Genomic DNA, 20,509 nt, shown 5'->3' on the forward strand with positions numbered 1-20,509 from the left:
GACCCAATGCAGCCATAAATAAATAAATTAATTAATTAATTCAGTATATATTAAAACCAAGTTGGAAATACTTTGTGTAGAATGGAGTTGAGTTTAGGCTCAGTTAATTATAGACAGATGTTCCCCAAGTGAAAGTCCAGGCAGGATGTTTAAAAATTATGCATGCTGGAGGACAGTTCCTTTTTGGTCCTGGCTTTCCTCCCATTTCTTTGCAGGGTGACTAGCACTGCTCTTTCCTTGCTACTAAATACGAATGGTACTACCCTATTTACTGTAACTAGCAAAACCATCTCCTTGGATTCCTAAGTTGCTGTGTAGGGACAATATTAAGAACCACGGATGTAAATTAGATGTTCTTCGATGGATCTAGGTGGTCAATCAGTATGTTATCTTCATCTGTCTCTCTCTTTGTTGGCATCATTATTAGATAGCTCTCCTGTGTAAAATGAAAGGTAGCTGATGGTAGTTCCAAGTTTATAAGAACATTAGAGCATTCATCCCAGAGGATATGTGCATCTATCAACTCCCAGGGAGGATCTCTGGCTTGGCTTGTGTTTTGTGCCCACACGTCTGGTGGTGAGTGTATTATTCTTGTGTATTTTTTGAGTTAAGGGTCTGTCCCCTCTCATTTATTGAATAATCCACCTGATTCGAAATGTTACCTTTGTTATATATAGAGTTTCATATTCATCTCTATCTGGATTCTCTGTTATGGTCTGATCTTTATTTGTGTACTCCTGTGCCTATGTCTTACTGATTTACTTTCTATAATTTTATAGTATGATTTGATAGCTAGTAGTGAAAGTCCACTTCGTTATTGTTCCTTTGCAAAAATTTTTGGATGCTTCTCTTACATTTACTCTTTCAAATGAATTTTAAATGCAATTTGTCAATCTCTGACCTCTCTCCCATCCCATTGGGATTTTGATTGGAAGTTCATATTAATTTGGGGACAGTTGGTACTTTTTATAATATTGAAACTTCTCATCTAGGCCCATGGCTCATATCTCAATTTGTTTGGTTCTTTTTTTATGTTATTCAGTAAAGTTTTATGGTTTCACTTAATTTTAAACTGATTATTAGATAGATTGTTACCCAGCCCCGTGCTACTTAATGGAATTCTCTTATTAGCTCTAATAGTTTTTCATTTTGTTCTCTAAGGTTTCTAGATTAGCAGGTGTATCAATTGATTGATACAAATATTGCTTGTATTTTTCCCCTATGTTTATGCCTCATTATTTTTTCTTATCTGCTGCATTAACTATATTATCAAAACAAAGTTCTCTAAGTGTAGCCATCTTTATCTTCTTCCTGACTTAAATGAGAGTGAATTAGTGTTTCTTTATTAAGCATATTCACTTTTGGTTCCTAATATGGTTCCTATCACATTAAGAAAGGTTTATTTTATTCCTAATTTATTATGAGCTTTTAATTGAGGATGACTAGTGATTTTATCAAATGACCTTTGCAGTCCTATGAAAATGACCCTTATAGTTTTTCTTCTTTAAACAATTAATGCATTATATTAACTAATTGACTTTATCACATTGAACCAACAGTTTGAATTCAACAGGCTTCGAATAAAAACTACTTTGTCAAGGAGTGTTAATCTTTTAATACACTATTGGAGTTGATTTCTTCCTAATCTTTTTTAGGATTTTTGCATTGATTCATAAGGGAGCTGGTAATTTTCTTGTGTTATCTTTATCAAGTTTGGGTATCAGGGTTGTATTAGTTTGATAAAATGAACTGGGAAATCTTGCTTTGTTCTTAGGCTTGGGAATAGTTTAAATAAGGAATTATCTATTCCTTAAAGGTTTGGTAAAAGTTACCTGTAATTTCATCTGGACCTAGAATCTTTTGGGGGACCAGATCTGTTACAACCTTTTCAGTTACTTCTAGGGTTAATGGTCTAGGGTGGAATTTCATTTGTTTTTGTATTCCCAGCTTCTAGGTAGTGTCTGTTTTATAGTGGACATTGTATATACTTGTGTTGAATGAATGATTAATTGTAATTATGTTGCTAAGAGGTATGTATGGAACATATGAATTAGTAGTTATAATAGCTAAGAGTTTGTGCCAGGTACTAGTCTAAGTGCTTTTCAGGTATTTATTTAATCTTCACTATAACTCTCTGGAGAAGTTACTGTGAATATCTCCGTTCTACAGTAGAAACTGAGGCACAGAGAGGTTAGGTAAATTGCCTAAGGGTATGAAGCCAGTTAAATATTGGAGCCAGGATATGGCAAAAATGATGATATTTGTATTTGGTGGGATTATGAATGTTTCAAAATAATTGAAAAATTTTAACAGTATCTTATAGTCTTCCCAATTAAAAAAAAAAGAATTAAGCATTTTCCTAACTTTCTCAGAAATTTTTCTTCCAAGAGACACATACTAGTGTGTCAGTAAGTAGAACTTGGGAAGTTTTAAATTCAGTTTATTTTCTCTTTTCTTTCACGTAAGTGTAAATGGAACACAACACATCTTTGGGGCATATTACTACTCTGCCTGATTAGCAGGTCTGCTCAGATTGTTCTGCATGATTGTTATTACTTTGCAGTAGTTGTCATTATAATGTCACCCAGTGTTTTGAAAACACTTTACAATTTTGTATTTTATAGGACTTTTTTATTGATTAAATCCTGGCTTGGCTTCTTCCTGATAACAGTTTGTCCTGTTGATTTGAGAAGTAGTATAACTTTTTATCCTGCTCGTCGGGTTCTCAGCTAGTGGTTTCCATGGGCTACATCTCAGCCTTCTGATCATTCCACCCATTTTACTGTAGACAGAGTACTTTGTCATTTAAGAAATCAGATGTCAGAGATTAGCCTTTGTTATTATTAATTGTTAATTATTATTGTTATTAATTGTTATTAGTTATTATTATTAATTATTAATTGTTATTATTAATGTGCTCCTCACACAAATTTAAGGAGCTCTCCTGAAATGAGATGTATTTTCTTTGGCTTTTTCATTGACATGAATGAAGCCTTTTTTGCTCATATAAAGAAGGGTAAGTCTTCAATTGTTCATCCATTCTGCAAATATTTATTGAGTGTGCCTAAAGTCCTCTAATCTGCAGCTTTCAAATGATAGTTTATCTGGGTGTAATCAGGTCATCTTATCTAACCTTAAATAATTATCTGACCTGTGCCAGAAGAGTAATTTATTAATTTACAACTCGGGGAATTCTACTTCAGTGACTGGAAAACTCATTGCTGCTTATTAGCTTAATAATGTCTTTGAATTTCCTAGATATCAAGGAATCAAAAGCAATCAGATGGTTGCTTGGTGTGTATAGAGTCAGCAAAGGAAATTGCATAGTCTTTTGGAGAAATTTCATTTGGATTGTGATAAGCCTAAGGAATTATTCATATTTCATCTTTTTTTAAAAAATTAATTTTATCTTTGATTGCATTGGGTCTTCATTGCTGTGTGCAGGCTTTCTTTAGTTGTGGCGAGCAGGGGCTACTCTTCGTTGTGGTACGCAGGCTTCTCATTGTGGTGGCTTGTCTTGTTGCAGAGCATGGGCTCTAGGTGCGCGGGCTTCAATAGTTGTGGCACGTGGGCTCAATGGTTGTGGCTCATGGGCTCTAGAGCTCAAGCTCAGTAGTTGTGGCACATGGGCTTAGTTACTCCACGGCATGTGGGATCTTCCTGGACCAGGGCTCGAACTCGTGTCCCCTGCATTGGCAGGTGGATTCTTAACCACTGCACCACCAGGGAAGTCCTCATATTTCATCTTAATGATTTTTTTTTTTAGGATAGAAAAGTATTTATGTTTTTCATTTGTTCCTTTGCTTTGTATTAGATCAACACTAATACATTCGTATTTTCCTGGCTTCATAGAGATTACCACCCTTTAGTTTGCACTTATTACATTAAAACCTATCTTTTGTTTCAGTATGGTACTCTTTTTTTGTTTGTTTGTTTTTGGCGGTATGCGGGCCTCTCACTGTTGTGGCCTCTCTCGTTGTGGAGTACAGGCTCCGGACACGCAGGCTCAGCGGCCGTGGCTCACGGGCCTAGCCGCTCCGCGGCATGTGGGATCCTCCTGGACCGGGGCACGAACCTGTGTCCCCTGCATCGCCAGGCAGACTCTCAACTACTGCACCACCAGGGAAGCCCATCAGTGTGGTACTCTTAACATTTAAGGTTTCCTTCCTTAAGAATATGTTTTCCTGAAGTTAACCCTAGGTTCTGGGACTTAACATTTTCTGACCACTGATCACAACTCAGATTTTGAGAAATGACTTCTTTTCGGTTGTTAACTTTTTTTGTTGCTATTTAAAAGTAATAGGTTTGTTCTGTTTTTTGGCATGGATTAAAAAAACATTACCCAGAAATAGCCACAGTTACTATACCTTGATACATAATTATGTAGACCTTTTCCCATATATATATGAGATATCTACATCTATATAATTGAAATGGAATCATACTATACCTATTTTATAATCTCCTTTTTTTATCTTAATAGATTATATATGTCTTTCAATGTCCATCTGATTGGACCCCATCTTGGGGTCTCTTAAGTCATTCAGTAAACATTTGTGTATTACTATGCCAGGTGCTATTCAGGATGTTGGGCATACAGTAGTGAACAAAACAGTAAAAAAATGATTGCCCTTGTGGAATTTACGTAGTAATGGGGGATGACAGACAAGCAAAATAAATTAAATCGATAGAACGTTAAGCAGTAGTAAATGCTTTGGGGAAGAAAAGGCAGGGAAGGGAGTTAGGGAGTGTGGGAGAAGTGATGTTTCAAAAAGTATAGTCAGCAAAGGCCTTGTTGAGAAGGTTTTTGAATAGACATAAAGGAAGTAAGGGAATGAGCCAAGAATGTGCCAACAGGAGAGTCTAGTGTGGAGCAGAGTAAGAGAGGGGAATAGTAGGAGATGAGGTCACAGAGCAGTTGTTGGGGCTGGGGCTGGGAGGCTGAGTATGAGATCATGTAGAGACTGGTAGCCTGTTATACAGGCTTTTATTCTGAGTGCAGTGGAAATCCAGTAGGAAGTTTAGGGTGGAAGAATGACATGGTCTAACTTATGTCTTAAAATGATCATTCTAACTGCTATGTTGATAATAGAATGGCCAGGGCTATGTGTGTGTACAAGAGGCACAGGGGCAAAGACAGAAGCAGAGAAACTATTTAAGAGGCTGTTGCATTAATCTAAGTTAGAGATACTAGCGGCTTGGATGAGGGTTAGTGCAAAAAAATGGTTGGATTCTAGATAAAGTTTGATAATGAGCATGATAGGATTTGCTGGCAGATTGGATATGAGGTATAACAGAAAGAAGAGTTAAGGATGACAAAAAGGTTTTTGGTCTGAACAACTCGAAAAGTGGAGCCACCATCAGCTGAAATGTGGGATACTAGGGGGAACAGGTTTGGGGGAGAAGATCTAAGAGTTCAGTTTTGGACATAACAGGGTTGAGGTGCTTACTACACATTCAAGTGGTGATGTTGAGTAGGCAGAGGTCTTGGCTAGAGATAAAATCTGGAAGTTGTTGCCTGTTTATGATACTTAAAATTATAAACCTGGATGAAATTGCCAAAAGAGTCAAGATAGAAAATAGAAGAGCTCAGAGAATTGAGCTCTGGGCCCTCATTGATTAGAAGTTTGGAAGATAGGAGGAATAAGTAGAGGAGTCTGAGAAGGGAGCTAGGAGGAAAACCTAGAGAGATTATAGCTTTGGAGACTACGTGAATACTCTTATCTGGTCTTAGCATACCCCTCCAGACCCTGTGGATTGATTTTTCTCTTCTGTGGGTTGCTAAAATTAGATACATACACCTCTTCCCCTACCCCTTTTAGCTACCTAGTACTTTAACAAGAAAAAGTTTTTGTTTAAAAAAAAATTCAGCGTAGATACTGTATGTATCAAGTGAAGATAATCTCCTAACAACAGCTCATACACTTACTGGGGTCACCCTGAGCGGTCTCTCTCTGTCACTGCTGAGGTGGAACCAACATCTCATTTCCAGAGGGTAAGCAGCCGATAAAGGGGAAATCAGCAGCTGATCCATTGAGATGTCCCTGGCAATTCCAAGTATTTGTATAGGGTCAGCTTTAGAGCTTCAAGGAACTAGGCTCTCTCTCAAACTTGATTATTACCATTTACTTATTGGTTAGTTCAAGCATGTGATAAACTGTTCTAATTAGTCATCCCTCAGTATCCATCGGGAGCATTGGTTTCAGGACCCCCCACCCCCACCCCCGCGGATACCAAAATCTGAGGATTCTTACCCCTGATATAAAATGGTGTAGTGTTTGCAAACAACCTATGTACATCCTCCTGTATACTTTAAATCATCTTTAGAATACTTGTAACACTTAATACAATGCTATGTAAATAGTTATAAATACAATGTAAATGCTATATAAATAGTTGGTGGTGCACGGCAAATTTAAGTTCTGCTTTTTGGAACTTTCTGGAGTTTTTTTCCCCCCCAATATTTTCAGTCTTTGGTTGGTTACGTTCGTAGATGCAGAACCCGTGGATACAGAGGGCTGATGTACAGCATACCCCATTTTATTGCACTTCACTTTATCGCACCTAGCAGATAGTGCGTTTTTTACAAATTGAAGGTTTGTGACAACCCTGCGTCTAGAAAGTCTGTCGGTGCCATTTTTCCAACTGCATTTGCTCACTTCATGTCTCTGTGTCACATTTTCATAATTCTTGTAATATTTTAAACTTTTTCATTATTGTATTTGTTATGGTGAGCTGTGATCAGTGATCTTTGATGTTACTACTACAACTTGCTGAAGGTTCAGATGATGGTTAGCATTTTTAGCAATAAAGTATTTTTAAATTAAGGTTATGTACAATGTTTTAGACATAATGCTATTGCACACTTAGTAGACTACAGTATAGTGTAAACATAACTTTTATATGCACTGGGAAACCAAAAAATTTGTTTATTGCAGTGGTCTGGAACCAAACCTGTGATATCTCTGAGGTATATCTGTACTAGCAAGCAGGGAGGGTATATTAGTTACTTATTGCTGTGTAAACAGGTTATCCCAGAATTTAGCAGCTTATAACAACAGACATTTATCATCTCACAGTTTCTGAGGGTCAGGAATTTTGGAGCAGCTTAGCTAGGTGTTTTTGGTAACGGTTTTCATGAGGTTATAATCAAAATGTCTGCTGTGGCTGCAGTCATCTGAACCCTGAACTGGGGCCGGAAGATCCACTTCCAAGATGGGTCAACTAACATTGCTGTTGGCAGGACGCCTCAGTTCCTCACTGTGTGGACTTCTCCATAGGACTTCTTTGGTGTCTTCATGACTTGGCAGCTGGCTTCCCCTAGAGTAAGTGATCCAAGAGAGAGAAAGGAAGAAGGGAAAAACCATAAAGCCTTTTTATATCCTGATCTTGGAAGCCAAACACTGTCCTTTCAGCCACACTTTATCTGTAAGAAGTGAGTCACTAAGTCCAGTCCACATTCAAGGGGAGGAGAATTAAGCTCTGCCTCTTAAAGGGGAGGAGTATTAAAGAATTTGTGGACATATGTGAAAACTACCACAGTTTAACCTTTGGCCAGAAATTACTTATATTTCTCCCATGTGCAAAATACATTCACCTCCTCCCAAGACCCACCAAAAGTCTTGTCCCTGTACAGCATCAACTTGAAATCCAGGTGGTTGTCATTTACTTAAGTCCAAGTATGGATGAGGCTCTTTGCGTGTAGTTCCTCAGACATAATTCCTTTTGATGTGGAGATCTATAAACCAAAGAGGCAAGTTTTCTACCCCTCATATATACCCAACATATAGTGATGGGACAGGCGTATAATAAAGAGGTATAGAGATTTCTGTTTAAAAAGGGAGAAGATGAAAGGCACAAAGAAGTCACTGATGCGTAGCTATTTTAATGTTTGTCTGGATAAGTGTTGGACGTTCCTTGATTAGGACTTAGTTCTACTTCTACCCAGGAATGCTTCTCTGTAGCTCTTGTTTCCTCCTTCCTGGCTCTTGATTCCACCCTATTAGTCATTCTTTTCCATAAAAAGTAGTCCAGATTTGCAACTTCATAGTTTTCTTAGCCTGCTTCTTGCCAGTAGAATTTTGAGGGCCCAGAGGGTCGCTTTTCATTTTGTACTGCCTCTGTACCTTTCAGTTTAAGCTGGCAGTGTTTCTTTTTACTATTATTGAGATTCATGCCATTAACAAAACTTACGTCCACAAATCTTTTTTATATAATCTCTTTTTTACCTTGGGCCTCTGCTGGGATTGCTGAAGGACAATACTTGTAGTGGGATAGAATTATATCCCCCCCACCCCCAAAGAAATGTTCAAGTCCTAACTTCCAGTACCTGTGAATGTGACCTTATTTGGAAATAAAATCTTTTATACATGTAATCAAAATAAGATGAGATCATATTGGGTTAGAGTGGCCCCTAATCCAATGGTGTTTTTATAAGAAGAGAGAAATTTGGATACAGAAGACACAGAGAAGAAAGTCGTTTGACGACCGAGGCAGAGATTGGAATAATGTGTCGCCAAGCTAAGAAACAGCAAGGATTGCTGGAAACCACCAGAAGCTGGGAGAGAGGCATGGAATAGATTCTCTCTTAGAGACTCCAGAAGAAACTAACCCTAACAGCATCTCAGTTTCAGATTTCTGACTTCCAAAACTGTGAGAGAATAAATTCCTGTTGTTTTAAGCTACCCAGTTTGTGGGAATTTGTTACGGCAGCCCTAGGAAACTAATACAACACATTTAAGCTTCTTAGAAGCTCAGTTGTTTAATTGAATAGCTCTCTAGGCACTATGTGAACTTTCTGAGGTCTTTTCTTTTTTTTTTAAATTTATTTATTTTTGGCTGCATTGGGTCTTCGTTGCTGCGCACGGGCTTTCTCTAGTTGCGGCAAGTGGGGGCTACTCTTCGTTGCCGTGCGCAGGCTTCTCAGTGCAGTGGCTTCTCTTGTTGCGGAGCACAGGCTCTAGGCACACGGGCTTCAGTAGTCGTGGCGTGCGGGCTCAGTAGTTGTGGCTTGCGGTCTCTAGAGCACAGGCTCAGTGGTTGTGGTGCACGGGCTTAGTTGCTCCGCGGCATGTGGATCTTCCCGGACCAGGGATCGAACCCGTGTTCCCTGCATTGGCAGGCGGATTCTCAACCACTGCGCCACCAGGGAAGCCCCTCTTTCTGAGGTCTTAACAAAGAATTTTTATAGCCACACTCTTGGCTTCCTCTTTAACCATTTTCTTGGCAATGCCCATGATTTGATCTTTGCTCAGAAACCATTTCTTTCTTTTTTTTTAAAGCCGTTTCTTAATTTTAGTATCATTTGCCATCTGGAGAGGCCAGGAATTTTCAGAATTATCTAGTCTTAACTCCTTTTTAACTATTCTTCCTTTAATTTATTCCTCTTCTCTTGCATTTTAATGCAGCAAGAAGAAGTCAAAAGGAACCTTCAACACTCTGGAAATCTTGTTAGCTACATTATCACCCCATTCATGAGCCACAACTTCTACTTTCCATGTTATGTCAGGCAACAGCTTTTGTCACTACATAACAAGGATCCCTTTCCCTCCCATTTCCAAAAAGATTTTTCTCACTTTCCCTTAAGTACTCACCTATAACTTCCTCAAAAGCCATCATGCTTCTACAATTTCTTAAAGGCTCTTCAAACTTTTACTCACTCTGTCCTCAAAGTCCTTCCAACTCTGCCCTCTGCTGTGTTCCAAAGCTACTCCCACATTTTAGGTTTTTGTTACAGCAGTACTCACTTCTAGGTATCAAAATCTGTATTAGTTATCTATTGCTGTATAACAAATTACCCCAGAACTTAGAGGGTTAAACAACAGATATTTATTATCTCATAGGTTCAGTGGGCCAGGAATTTGGGAGCAGCTTAGCTGGGTGGCTCTGGCCCAGGGTCTCATGAGCTTACAGTCAAGACATTGGCCATTGCTGTAGTTATCTGAAGAATCAACTGTGAGTTACTCAACGTCTGGCAGGTTTGTTCTGGCTCTTGTCAGGAGGCCTCAGTTCTTTACCATGTGGGCCTTTGCACAGGACTGCTTGATATGGCACTGTCCCAGAGAAAGTAATCCAAGAGAGGCTGCAAGGAGGAAGCGACAGTACCTTTTATGAATTAGCCTTGGAAGTCACAGTTATCCCACCATATTCTGTTGTTAAGAAGTAAGTCACAGTATGGTACTGGCATAAAAACAGACACCTAAATCAATGGACTAGAATAGAGGGTCCAGAAATAAACCTTTGCATATATGGTCAATTAATTTATGACAAAGGAGCCAAGATTATACAGTGGAGAAAGGACAGTCTCCTTAATAAACGGTGTTGGAAAAACTGGACAGCCACAGGCAAAAGAATGAAACTGGACCACTGTCTTACACTATACACAAAAATTAACTCAAAATGGATTAAAGACTTGAACATAAGACCTGAAACCATAAAATCCCTATAAGAAAACAGGCAGTAAACTCTAAGACATCAGTCTTGGTCATGATTTTTTTGGATGACTCCAAAAGCGGAGGCAACAAAAGTAAAAATGAACAAGTGGGACTACATCAAACCATAAAAAGTTTCTGCATGGCAAAGGAAATCAAAATGAAAAGGAAACCTACTGAATGGGAGGAGATATTTGCAAATGCTGTATCCAACAAGCGGTTAATATCCAAAATATACAAAGAACTCATGCAACTCAACAGCAACAAAAACAAACAACCCAATTTAAAAATGTGCAGAGGACTTGAATAGACATTTTTCCAAAGAAGACATTACAGTTGGCCAACAGGCACATGAATAAATGCTCAACATCACTAATCACCAGAGAAATATAAATCAAAACCACAATGAGATATCACCTCATACCTGTTAGAATGGCTATTATCAAAAAGCAAGAAATAACAAGTGTTGATAAGGATGTGGAGAAAAGGAAATGAAACCCTTGTTCACTGTTGGTAGGAATGTAAATTGGTGTAGGCACTATGGAAAACAATGTGGAGGTTCCTCAAAAAATTAAAAATAGAATTACCTTGTGATCCAGCAATTCCACTTCTGGGTATTCATCTGAAGAAAACAAAAACACAAATTTGAAAAGATATATGTATCCCCCTGTTCATTGCAGCATTGTTTACCATAGCCAAGACATGGAAACAACCTAAGGGTCCACTGATGGATGAATGGGTGAAGAAATTGTGGTACATATATACAGTGGAATGTTATTCAGCCGTGAAAAAGAATGAAATCTTGCCATTTGCAACAACGTGGATGGACCTTGAGGGCATTATGCTAAGTGAAATAGATGAGACAAAGAGAAAGACAAATACTGTATGATCTTATATGTGGAATCTAAAAAAAAGAATTCAGTAACCGAGTTCACAGATATAGAGAATAGATTGGTGAATTGCCAGAGGCAGGGGTTGGGGGGTGGGTGAAATGGGTGAAAGGGGTCAAAAGGGACAAATTTTCAGTTATAAAATAAATAATGGGGATATAATGTATAGCACGGTGACTCTATCATCAGGGAAATGCAAATCAAACCCACAATGAGATACTATAGTTCATTACAGTATTATCATTTTAATACCGTATTGCATATTTGAAAGTTGCTAAGAGAGTAGATCTTAAAAGTTCTCATCACAAGAAAGTAAAATTTTATAACTATGTGTGGTAATGAATGCTAATTAGTCTTATTGTGGTGATCCTTTGCATTATATACAAACATCAAATCATTGTGTTGTACACCTGAAAAAAAATCATATAATGTTATATGTCAGTTATACCTCAGGAAAAAAAAAAAGTAAGTCATTAAGTCCAACCTACACCCAGAGGAGGAGTATAAAATAACTTGTGAACATATTTTAAAACAAACACATAGTATAGTTAGCTATTGTTGAACTTTTACAAAAGGGCCCTTTAAATAGTATCTTGCACAATATGCATAACACATAAAAATGGAACTACCCTTGTTGTAGGGAGGTGGGTCCAGAATCTCCCTGGCTTAGCATCCCTTTCAGCCTCTCATTTTGCTGCCAAGTATCCAAGAATCATAGTTTGAAAACTAACCATACAATCAGATTCCTTTCCAGCTTGAATCATAAAAATCTATTAATACATAAAGTAGCAGAGCTCAGGAAGACAGCCATAATAGCAGAGTAGCACTCTACCATGTAGTGGACTGATTTCTGGTGCTCTCTATTGTATAATAGTCAGTGAAAAGCCATTGTGTTTTGGGGAAGGAGTTGGTGATTAGTCAGCCATGGATATCTATAGAGTACTTTCATTAGTCTGTTCTCTTACCTAATTTTTTCCCTTCAACAGAGTACTACAACAAATCATTGCAGGATTCATTCCTGGATCCCCATTTTCTTGGTAAGTAATTAATTGCCTTCTGTCTTACTCTCCTGCAGTAGCATCATTTTAGGTATGGTAGTATCTGTGCCATAGTGAGAAAGAAAGAGCTGCATAGGTGAGTATATAGGTGTAATTGGCAGGCTGTTAAAGACTGCCATTGTCTGCTGAGCCCAAACTTAATCAGAACTTATTCAGTATAATTCAGGCTCATGAGGGCTATCCTGGTCCCACAGGATGTCTGGGTACTGGGTGTGTCTGATTCCATTCATATTCAGGTGTGAGGGTTGTGTTGAGGTGGGGAATGAGATGGTCCCTACCAGGCTTGGTATCTGATTTGTGTGTTTCTCCTGTAGATCATATGGGAAGATTTTATTCCTTAAGAATTTCTGAAATTGAAAAGATACTGCTTAACTTCCTTTTTTTTTTAAGTAAGAAGGTTTTTCAGAAGAAATAAGAGTATCAGAGTGACACGTACGGTACGGGTTAAAGATGGAATTTCCTCTTGTCTGGACAGTTATTTGCCATTTCTGACTCTGCCCCAGAAGGCTTCTTTGCTCAAAGGGACCTCAGTCCTTCCACACAGTTACCCTATTTTCCAGCCTCTAGTTTCTTTAAACGTGTTCCAGCCAGAGTCTGGATATCTGTCATCCAGGCTAGTACACCAACAGCTCCAGAAAGAGGTGCTGCCAAGTCCCTTTTGTGATTCCTCTAAGTTGTGATTCAGAGACACTGCTGTGGCTGCTTCTCTACGTGAAAGCTCCTCATTGTCCAGGACCAAAGGCCGAGTCTTAGAATGAGGGAAGTCTGCTGTTGATTTTCGCTGATCACGAAGGGAAAACTCTCCTTAAAAAGCAGCTCCATCTATGTTTAAGTTAAATGGGCACAGAGAAGACAAACTTTTCTTAACCAACAGGCAGTGAGTCACTCTTTTTGCTCTGGTTTGTCATGTGGTATTTTAGGTAGCTTCACATTTTATGTTGTATACAGTTAAGCAAAAATTCCTAGAGAATGAGAGACTGCCTCTGGATAATCTGTTTGACCTTGAAATTATTGAGAAATTCTTTGCCACTTGATTCTAGAGAACTGGTGACTTTCCAGCTCTGAGAGAGAACAGGATTCCTCTGCCAATCTTTCTGTGGTGTAAGGCGGAGCCTGGTCACTCCATCTAATGCTCTGTGTCTCATCTCATGTATAGGAGCGGGATGCTGCACTCCAACCCTGGGGACTATGCCTGGGGTCAGACAGGGCTTGATGCCATTGTAACTCAGGTGAGGAGCTGCCTTTTGAGGGTGTCTGTTCAGTGTGTCTCATGGTTCCACAGGCTTCCTGCTTTCCTTCTGCTACTTTCTGAAACGGCAGTCACTCTGCTTTCCCTAATAGTTTGAGCTTGTGGGTTTCCATTTTACTAAAGGGATAGATGGTTTATGGGTTTAGCTCAGCATCCATGTACTTTCTTGGTCCTAGGGACTTTCTAGAAGATAGCTTCAACTCCAAAGGAAGAAAAGACTTCTGTAACAAACAATATTTTATATTTTTGGCCTCTTGTTCAGTCCTATGAGGATCCTATTAACAAGTACTTCACAAAAAAGAAGGGTCTCCTCATATGTTGAAGCAGGGATTTCTGCTAGATGGAACAAAGTAGGGGAAGGAAGCAGAGAAAAAGGTATTCCCATTGCTATGTATAATTGCTTCCACTTGTTTATGTTTATTTTAATTTAATTGGTTTTTCATTTCCCTTGTGGATTGCTGAGAATAGAAAGCATGTTGTTTATATCTAAGTCTTCTTGTAGGCAGTAAATTACCTATTTCTTGGCTTACTTTGTGCTATTTTCCATACTCAGACCCTTTTCTTCCTTTCAGCAAAATGAAGTTTTTGAACTGGTTAAGTATTACGTTTTGTTACGCTGTAGTTTTATTCGTGACATCACAGCCCTTTTGCTGTCTCCGAAGTTGCTTTATGCCCAGAGGTGGGCCCTGCAATGATGGATCTGTCTGTGGGCTTATACTAATGTCACTCTGAAATTGTAAAGCAATCTTGAGTGTTCTGGCAGCAGGAAAGGGAAAACCCAAGCCTCTCATAGCCTTGCAGAAGTAAGAGCAACTAACATTTTTAATATCTGCACTGTTCTCAGCTGGAACAGCTCCCTCCCTAGGGATAGTTATATGTCTACCACTTCTTCTTTTTCTTTTTTCTTTTTTTGTAGCTTTTAGGACAACTGGAAAACACAGGGCCTCCCCCAGCTGATAAGGAAAAGATCACATCTCTTCCAACAGTGACAGTAACTCAGGAACAAGTTGGTAGGTTCATTTTCATACGTATTTTGTCATCTTGTTATCTCTGTTCAGAATCTGAGCCATTTCCTGTACTAAAGATCTTCAAGTGAAGCTGTAGCACTCCTAAAATTTATACCTGGGTGCCAGGTATGGAAGGTACCTACCCCTTCATTAGGGTTAGTCAGCAGGTAATTCCTGAGCAATTACCATGTTGGTTTTCTAGATGCCAGGCAGGAAATAAAGAGGTACAAAGGTATAGAAGACTTGATTTCTTGAAGAAGTTACCAGGGGAAGCAAAACTTACCAAATGATTAGACAATAGTATAAAAAGTGGTTGAGCAGATGATACTGACTTTGGGAGAAAAGGAAGAGAAAAAATGGGAGGCTAGGCATTTGTTTCACATCTACCCTGTACTCAGGTACATTAGACATAGACATTATTTTATTTATAAGCACTAAAAGAACTTAGTGATAAGGGACATTATTTTGGACTGGGAGTTTCTTTCCCCATAAATTCCAGTTTAGAGTCAGAAGATTTTAAAGACAGGATGGGCCATATTAGAGAGATTATTCTATATATGGAAAAGTATGAACCAGTGAAGAATGTCAGCATGGACATGGTGTCTGGATCAGGTATAAGGAGTGTAACCTCATTAGACCTGAAATAGAATCTGATTTGGGGAGTAGTGAGAGGTATGACTGGATAGGAAGGGTGGGGCCTTGTTGTAGAGGACCCTGAAACTGGCAGAGTAGTTAGGGCTGGATAGTTTAGGTAGTGGGTAAGTTTTGTAGGTCCACAAATGGAGGAATGAGGGAATTTAAGTGGTCTTTAGGGAAGATTAGTTTGGAGGGTAGTGTCTAAAATAGATGGGAAGGGACTTCCCTGGTGGCGCAGCGGTTAAGAATCCACCTGCCAGTGCAGGGGACCACAGGTTCAAGCCCTGGTCTGGGAAGATCCCACATGCCGCGGAACAACTAAGCCCGTGTGCCACAACTACTGAGCCTGCACTCTAGAACCCGTGAGCCACAACTACTTAGCCTGCACTCTAGAGCCTGTGAGCCACAACTACTGAGCCCGCGTGCTGCAACTACTGAAGCCTGTGCCTAGAGCCCGTGCTCTGCAACAGTAGAAGACACCGCAGTGACAAGCCCACGAATTGCAGCAAAGAGTAGCCCCCACTCAATGCAACTAGAGAAAGCCCACGTGCAGCAACGAAGACCCAACACAGCCAAAAGTAGATAAATAAATAAATTTAAAAAGCAATCATTAAAAAAAAAAAGATTGAAAGAGGGAGGAAGCAGAAACAGAGATTTAAGGGGCTGTTGCAGCATCCTGATGGGGTTCAGGTGACGGTGGCAATGCTAACAGAAAGGAAGGGGTAGACTCAGATCGAAGAAAGCCTTTTATCACTGATTGCATAATGGGATAAAGGAGGGGAAAGGGTGAAAGATGATTCTAAGATTTTGCAACTCTATAACCACAGAGGTGGTGCTGACATCAGGGATGGGGGAATTGTGAACCGGCCCTGGTTTGGGTAAGGAGGTGATGTGATGTTTTTAATTTTGAATTTGTTGATTTCAAGGTACCAGCTGAGAATCCAAGTGAAGATGACCTGGGAATTGCTCTGAAGCTGATATTAGGGAAAATTAGCTGGTAGCAAAATATAGGATATATCTGGAAGGTCTGGATTCAGGGATGCTACATGGGAGGCTGTTACAGTAGAGTAGGCATGAGAAGTAGAAGCTAAAATTAGGGCTCAGGTGATGGGAATGGAGAGGAAGGAGTGAATCTGTTAAGTGGTATTTTACTCCAAATGCCTTGAGTACTGTGGAGCATGTAACATACATAGCCCAGCTACTGAAGAGATAGACTAGCTGGTATTACTAGCCAAACTTGGGAAACTTGGAATTTACTGCCTGGTATCCCCTGTTCAGTTTGTAGCCATTTTCTCTGAGAAGAGGGCTTCCTGTCTCTGGACTTAGAGCCTGAGCTACCCTTGGGCCTTGCAGTTCTGTAGCACTATCTCCTGGTACAGCTTTTAATGAACAGCTTGTAAAAGAGGCTTTAGGGTAACCATGATGAAATAGGATGTGTAATTTAGAAAGTGGTAGGGTAAAAGTGGCTTGAGACACTGAATGGGAACAGCCAAGATTGCCGAGATGAGTTCTTTGGTTGTGGTGGACAGATTGCCAGTGTTTCCTAAGTAGAAACTGCCAGAAGGCTTTCACACACTTGGGAAGATGTTTTTCCTGTTTCACTTAAAAGATAATCTAAGCCCCAGTTCTTCCAACTCTTTACATTGAAAAGTAGGCCTTATATAGTTCCTGTCTGGGCCTTATTGGAACAGGCCCATTAATCAGTCCTCCTTCTCATAACCCTGTCTACTACCACCTCTATCCCCAGTTTGAAATAAAATTCATGCTTCCTATCTGCCTTCACCTTGGGTGCACTTTGTCTTTACTTTGTGTATTCCTTTGGCTGTTAAAGACATTGGGCTAGTTTTTTTCTTCCTTCTTTTTGCTTGTTTATTTTAAAAGGCGTTTCCTCCTCCAACAGATAAGGGTTTAGAGTGTCCAGTATGCAAAGAGGATTACACAGTTGAAGAGGAAGTCCGGCAGTTACCCTGCAACCACTTCTTTCACAGCAGTTGTATTGTGCCGTGGTTAGAACTGGTAAGTACAGACAGCTCTCATCTGTGATGGGGCAACTGTGCCAGTCATATCTTCTTGGGGGGATGGTTCACAGTAAGGATGTAGTTAACAGTTAATTGGTACATATATACAATGGAATATTACTCAGCAATAAAAAGGAACGAAATTGGGTCATTTGTACAGACGGCATAGAGTCTGTCACACAGAGTGAAGTAAGTCAGAAAGAGAAAAACAAATATCGTGTATTAACGCATATATGTGGAATCTGAAAAAATTGGTATAGACGATCTTATTTACAAAGCAAAAATAGAGGCACAGACGCAGAGAACAAACGTAAGGATACCAAGGGGGAAAGGGAGGGGTGGGATGAATTGGTAGATTGGGATTGACATGTATACACTATTGATACTATGTATAAAATAGATAACTAATGAGAACCTACTGTATAGCACAGGGAACTCTCCTCGGTGCTCTGCGGTGACCTAAACGTGAAGGAAATCCAAAAAAGGAGATATATGTATACGTGTAGCTGATTCACTTTGCTGTACGGTAGAAACTAACATAACATTGTAAAGCAACTATACTCCAATAAAAATTTTTTAAAAAACAAACAAAAAAACCAAACAATTAATAGAGAGCCAGGCAGATCAGATTTTAGTCCCTGGCTAACTCCTAGTAGCACCATTCCTGTGTTTTAGATTATTAATCTGTTTGGAACTTCCTGACCAGGGGTTAGCAGACTACAGCCTGCAGGTCCCTGTGTCCTGCCACCTATTTTTGTAAATGCAGTTTTATTGGAACACAGCCACGCCCATTTGTTTACAAATTGTCTATGGCTACTTTTGTGCTACATCAGCAGAGTTGAGTAGTTGCAACATAGGTGGTGTGGCCTGCAATGACTAAAATATTTACTACCTTTTCCTTTACAGGAAAAGTTTGCTGACCTCTGCTCTAGACCATCTCAGGTCATTGTTTCTAGTTAGTTCTGCTTGGTGATATGTGTTAGCTCTTGTTAAGTTGCTGCCTAGAATTCTCTGTCAGTTCTGTTGAAATTCTGTTTAGGCGATGTCCTGGTGTTACACATGGAGCCCAGCGTGCACTATGTGAGAATTCATGCCCTTTTGGTTTTTCTACCTGCTAACTCTCAGGGTTTCTTAAGTGTTTAGTTCTTCCAGCTTTCGGGTCAGGCTGTTCATGTAGACTGATATCTTTCTGTTTCAGCACGACGCATGTCCTGTATGTAGGAAGAGCTTAAATGGTGAGGACTCTACTCAGCAAACCCAGACCTCTGGGTCCTCTGCAAGCAACAGATTTAGCAGTGACAGCCAGCTACATGACCGATGGACTTTCTGAAACTAAAGACCGCCTCTGAGCCAGGGCTATGGTAGACCTCTTATCACAACTGTTAATTGTATCAAAACAAAAAAGTCGTAGGTGAATTTAGGAATCACCTAAGAAACCCCAACCCATAACATTAATTCATTGAGTGTTTTTCTTCTCTAAATTTAAAGTTAGTATCTACAGATGGAATTGTATCTACAACCAAATGCCTCTCATTCTTGAATTCAGAGCGATAATTTTGTAAGTGCGAAACTTAATTATGTGGGTTTCCCCTGCCAGAATAGAAACAGTTCCTTAAAGTCTAGCTAGGGTCCTGCTATCTGTCATGTTACCTCATGATGGATGTTTCCACCTGTTTCTCCAGCCTCCACCCTATCATAAGTGTACTTTACACTAAATACAGTGGAACCAGAGCCCTAAAGTCCTGCTGATATAAAGTCCTTCTGTTTTAGTTGTACAAAAGCATCTACTTTTGGCCACATTAGCCATGAAGTGAGATCAGATTAATTCAAGAATCTGAGACACTAATGATTCTTGTGTTACTTAAATTTTCAGAGAGCAAATCAAAGAAAAATTACAGTGGGAAGGAGAAAGTGGCTTATCATTGTATTCTTTGGTTTTCTCATTTTTATTTTTAAAGACTACTTCACAAGATGCAGCTTCTGCAGAAACCAACCTGACATGTCTTAGGAGTCTTATGTTGGGAGGAATCTGATTCTGGTTCCTTTTTGGGAATGAGTTGGGCAGCATACAGGCACAGAAGGACAGATGTTTGAAATCTTTGGTTCCGAGGTTTTTTAATGATCCTCAACTCATTGTTTATCCTGGGGACCTTAAAATAATTTCCCTCACAGAAATAGAATTACTTCATTACTGCTTCTACAGCTAAGTCATTGTTTTTTGTAATTCACTGGTCTTCAGGAATTGAGATTTTATGTTGTCCCATTTTAATTTTTTAAGCCCATTTATCATCTCTGAAACCTTTCTGTTTGCTTGGTTCTGTCTGTACTTGGAGTCATACTGATTATTGTGATCATGCCCAAACAACTTGGCCTAGGAGACGTAGGCCTTCTTTTTTCAGCCTAACAGTGTCCCATGCACATGCACATGCTCTTTGGCGCATTTAAGTGTTTAAAGTTGAATAAATGAAGAAGATTAAGAATGTTGTTGGAACTTCAGAGTCTCAAAAATAAATGATGGGGACATGTAACCACTGTTGGTGCACCGAAAAGGGTGACAGAGGGGCAACAGTGGTATGGTCATATCAGCCCTTCATAGTTTGGAATGATCAGAACAAGAAGGCTGCTCTTTGGTGAGTCTCTCTTGGCTAGGAGTCTTTCCTCAGTTTTTGTTGACTTGTTGTACACTGGTTTTGGGGGTGAGGGATGGGGTTAGAGATATCTTTGTAATTTAGTAGAGGACAGAGGAGTAGGAGAGGGAAGAGAGAAAGTGGGAGAGTTTAATTTAATAGCCTACCTCTAAAAATTGTGACCATAAGTTATGATTCAGGTTGGGCCCAGAGAGAATAAAAGATGTTTTCTCATATTTATGTTATCCTATGTAGAGATTGTTTCTTTGGAGAATGTGAACTATTTACTATGGCTATTGAAATGTAGCCCAGAAATACACACTGGTTTTGAATGGTGAGGGGTGATGAGGCTGAGCGGACATGGGAGGTATATTGTGAATATTTAATGGCCATTACTTAGATGGAGAATGGCTAGGCTGAAGTTGGAGCACATTGTAGTTTTCAAGTGGAACAATATCAGCTGTCTCAGAAAAATGATGCCAGCCTGGAAGTTTTTGTCTGCTTGTTAGTGTCTGGAGATGCCAGAACAGGCAGGTGTATTTTTACTTAACACTAGAGAACTAGAAAGAATCTGAGTAGCTTTACAAAAGGATG

At 39.4% G+C, this 20,509-nt stretch overlaps 1 protein-coding gene across 2 annotated transcripts in view; it reads left to right on the forward strand.

The window, feature by feature from the left end:
* Window positions 1–20,156, forward strand: part of RNF115 (ring finger protein 115) — a 60,549-nt gene extending 40,393 nt beyond the window's left edge. The window contains exons 5-9 of one of the 2 annotated variants that reach the window (XM_082834486.1): window positions 12,307–12,357; window positions 13,535–13,607; window positions 14,544–14,637; window positions 17,171–17,286; window positions 18,487–20,155. In XM_082834486.1, the coding sequence (XP_082690612.1) occupies window positions 12,307–12,357; window positions 13,535–13,607; window positions 14,544–14,637; window positions 17,171–17,286; window positions 18,487–18,618 (466 nt within the window). In that variant the 3' untranslated portion in view covers window positions 18,619–20,155. Of the gene's footprint in view, window positions 1–12,306; window positions 12,358–13,534; window positions 13,608–14,543; window positions 14,638–17,170; window positions 17,287–18,486 lie in introns of both variants that reach the window. The other variant, XM_082834487.1, reaches the window with a different exon arrangement.
* Window positions 20,157–20,509: the final 353 nt, after the last annotated feature.

The sequence above is a fragment of the Leucopleurus acutus genome (assembly GCF_964270905.1).
Source record: "Leucopleurus acutus genome assembly, chromosome: 2".
In the NCBI taxonomy this organism is placed as follows: domain Eukaryota; kingdom Metazoa; phylum Chordata; class Mammalia; order Artiodactyla; family Delphinidae; genus Leucopleurus; species Leucopleurus acutus.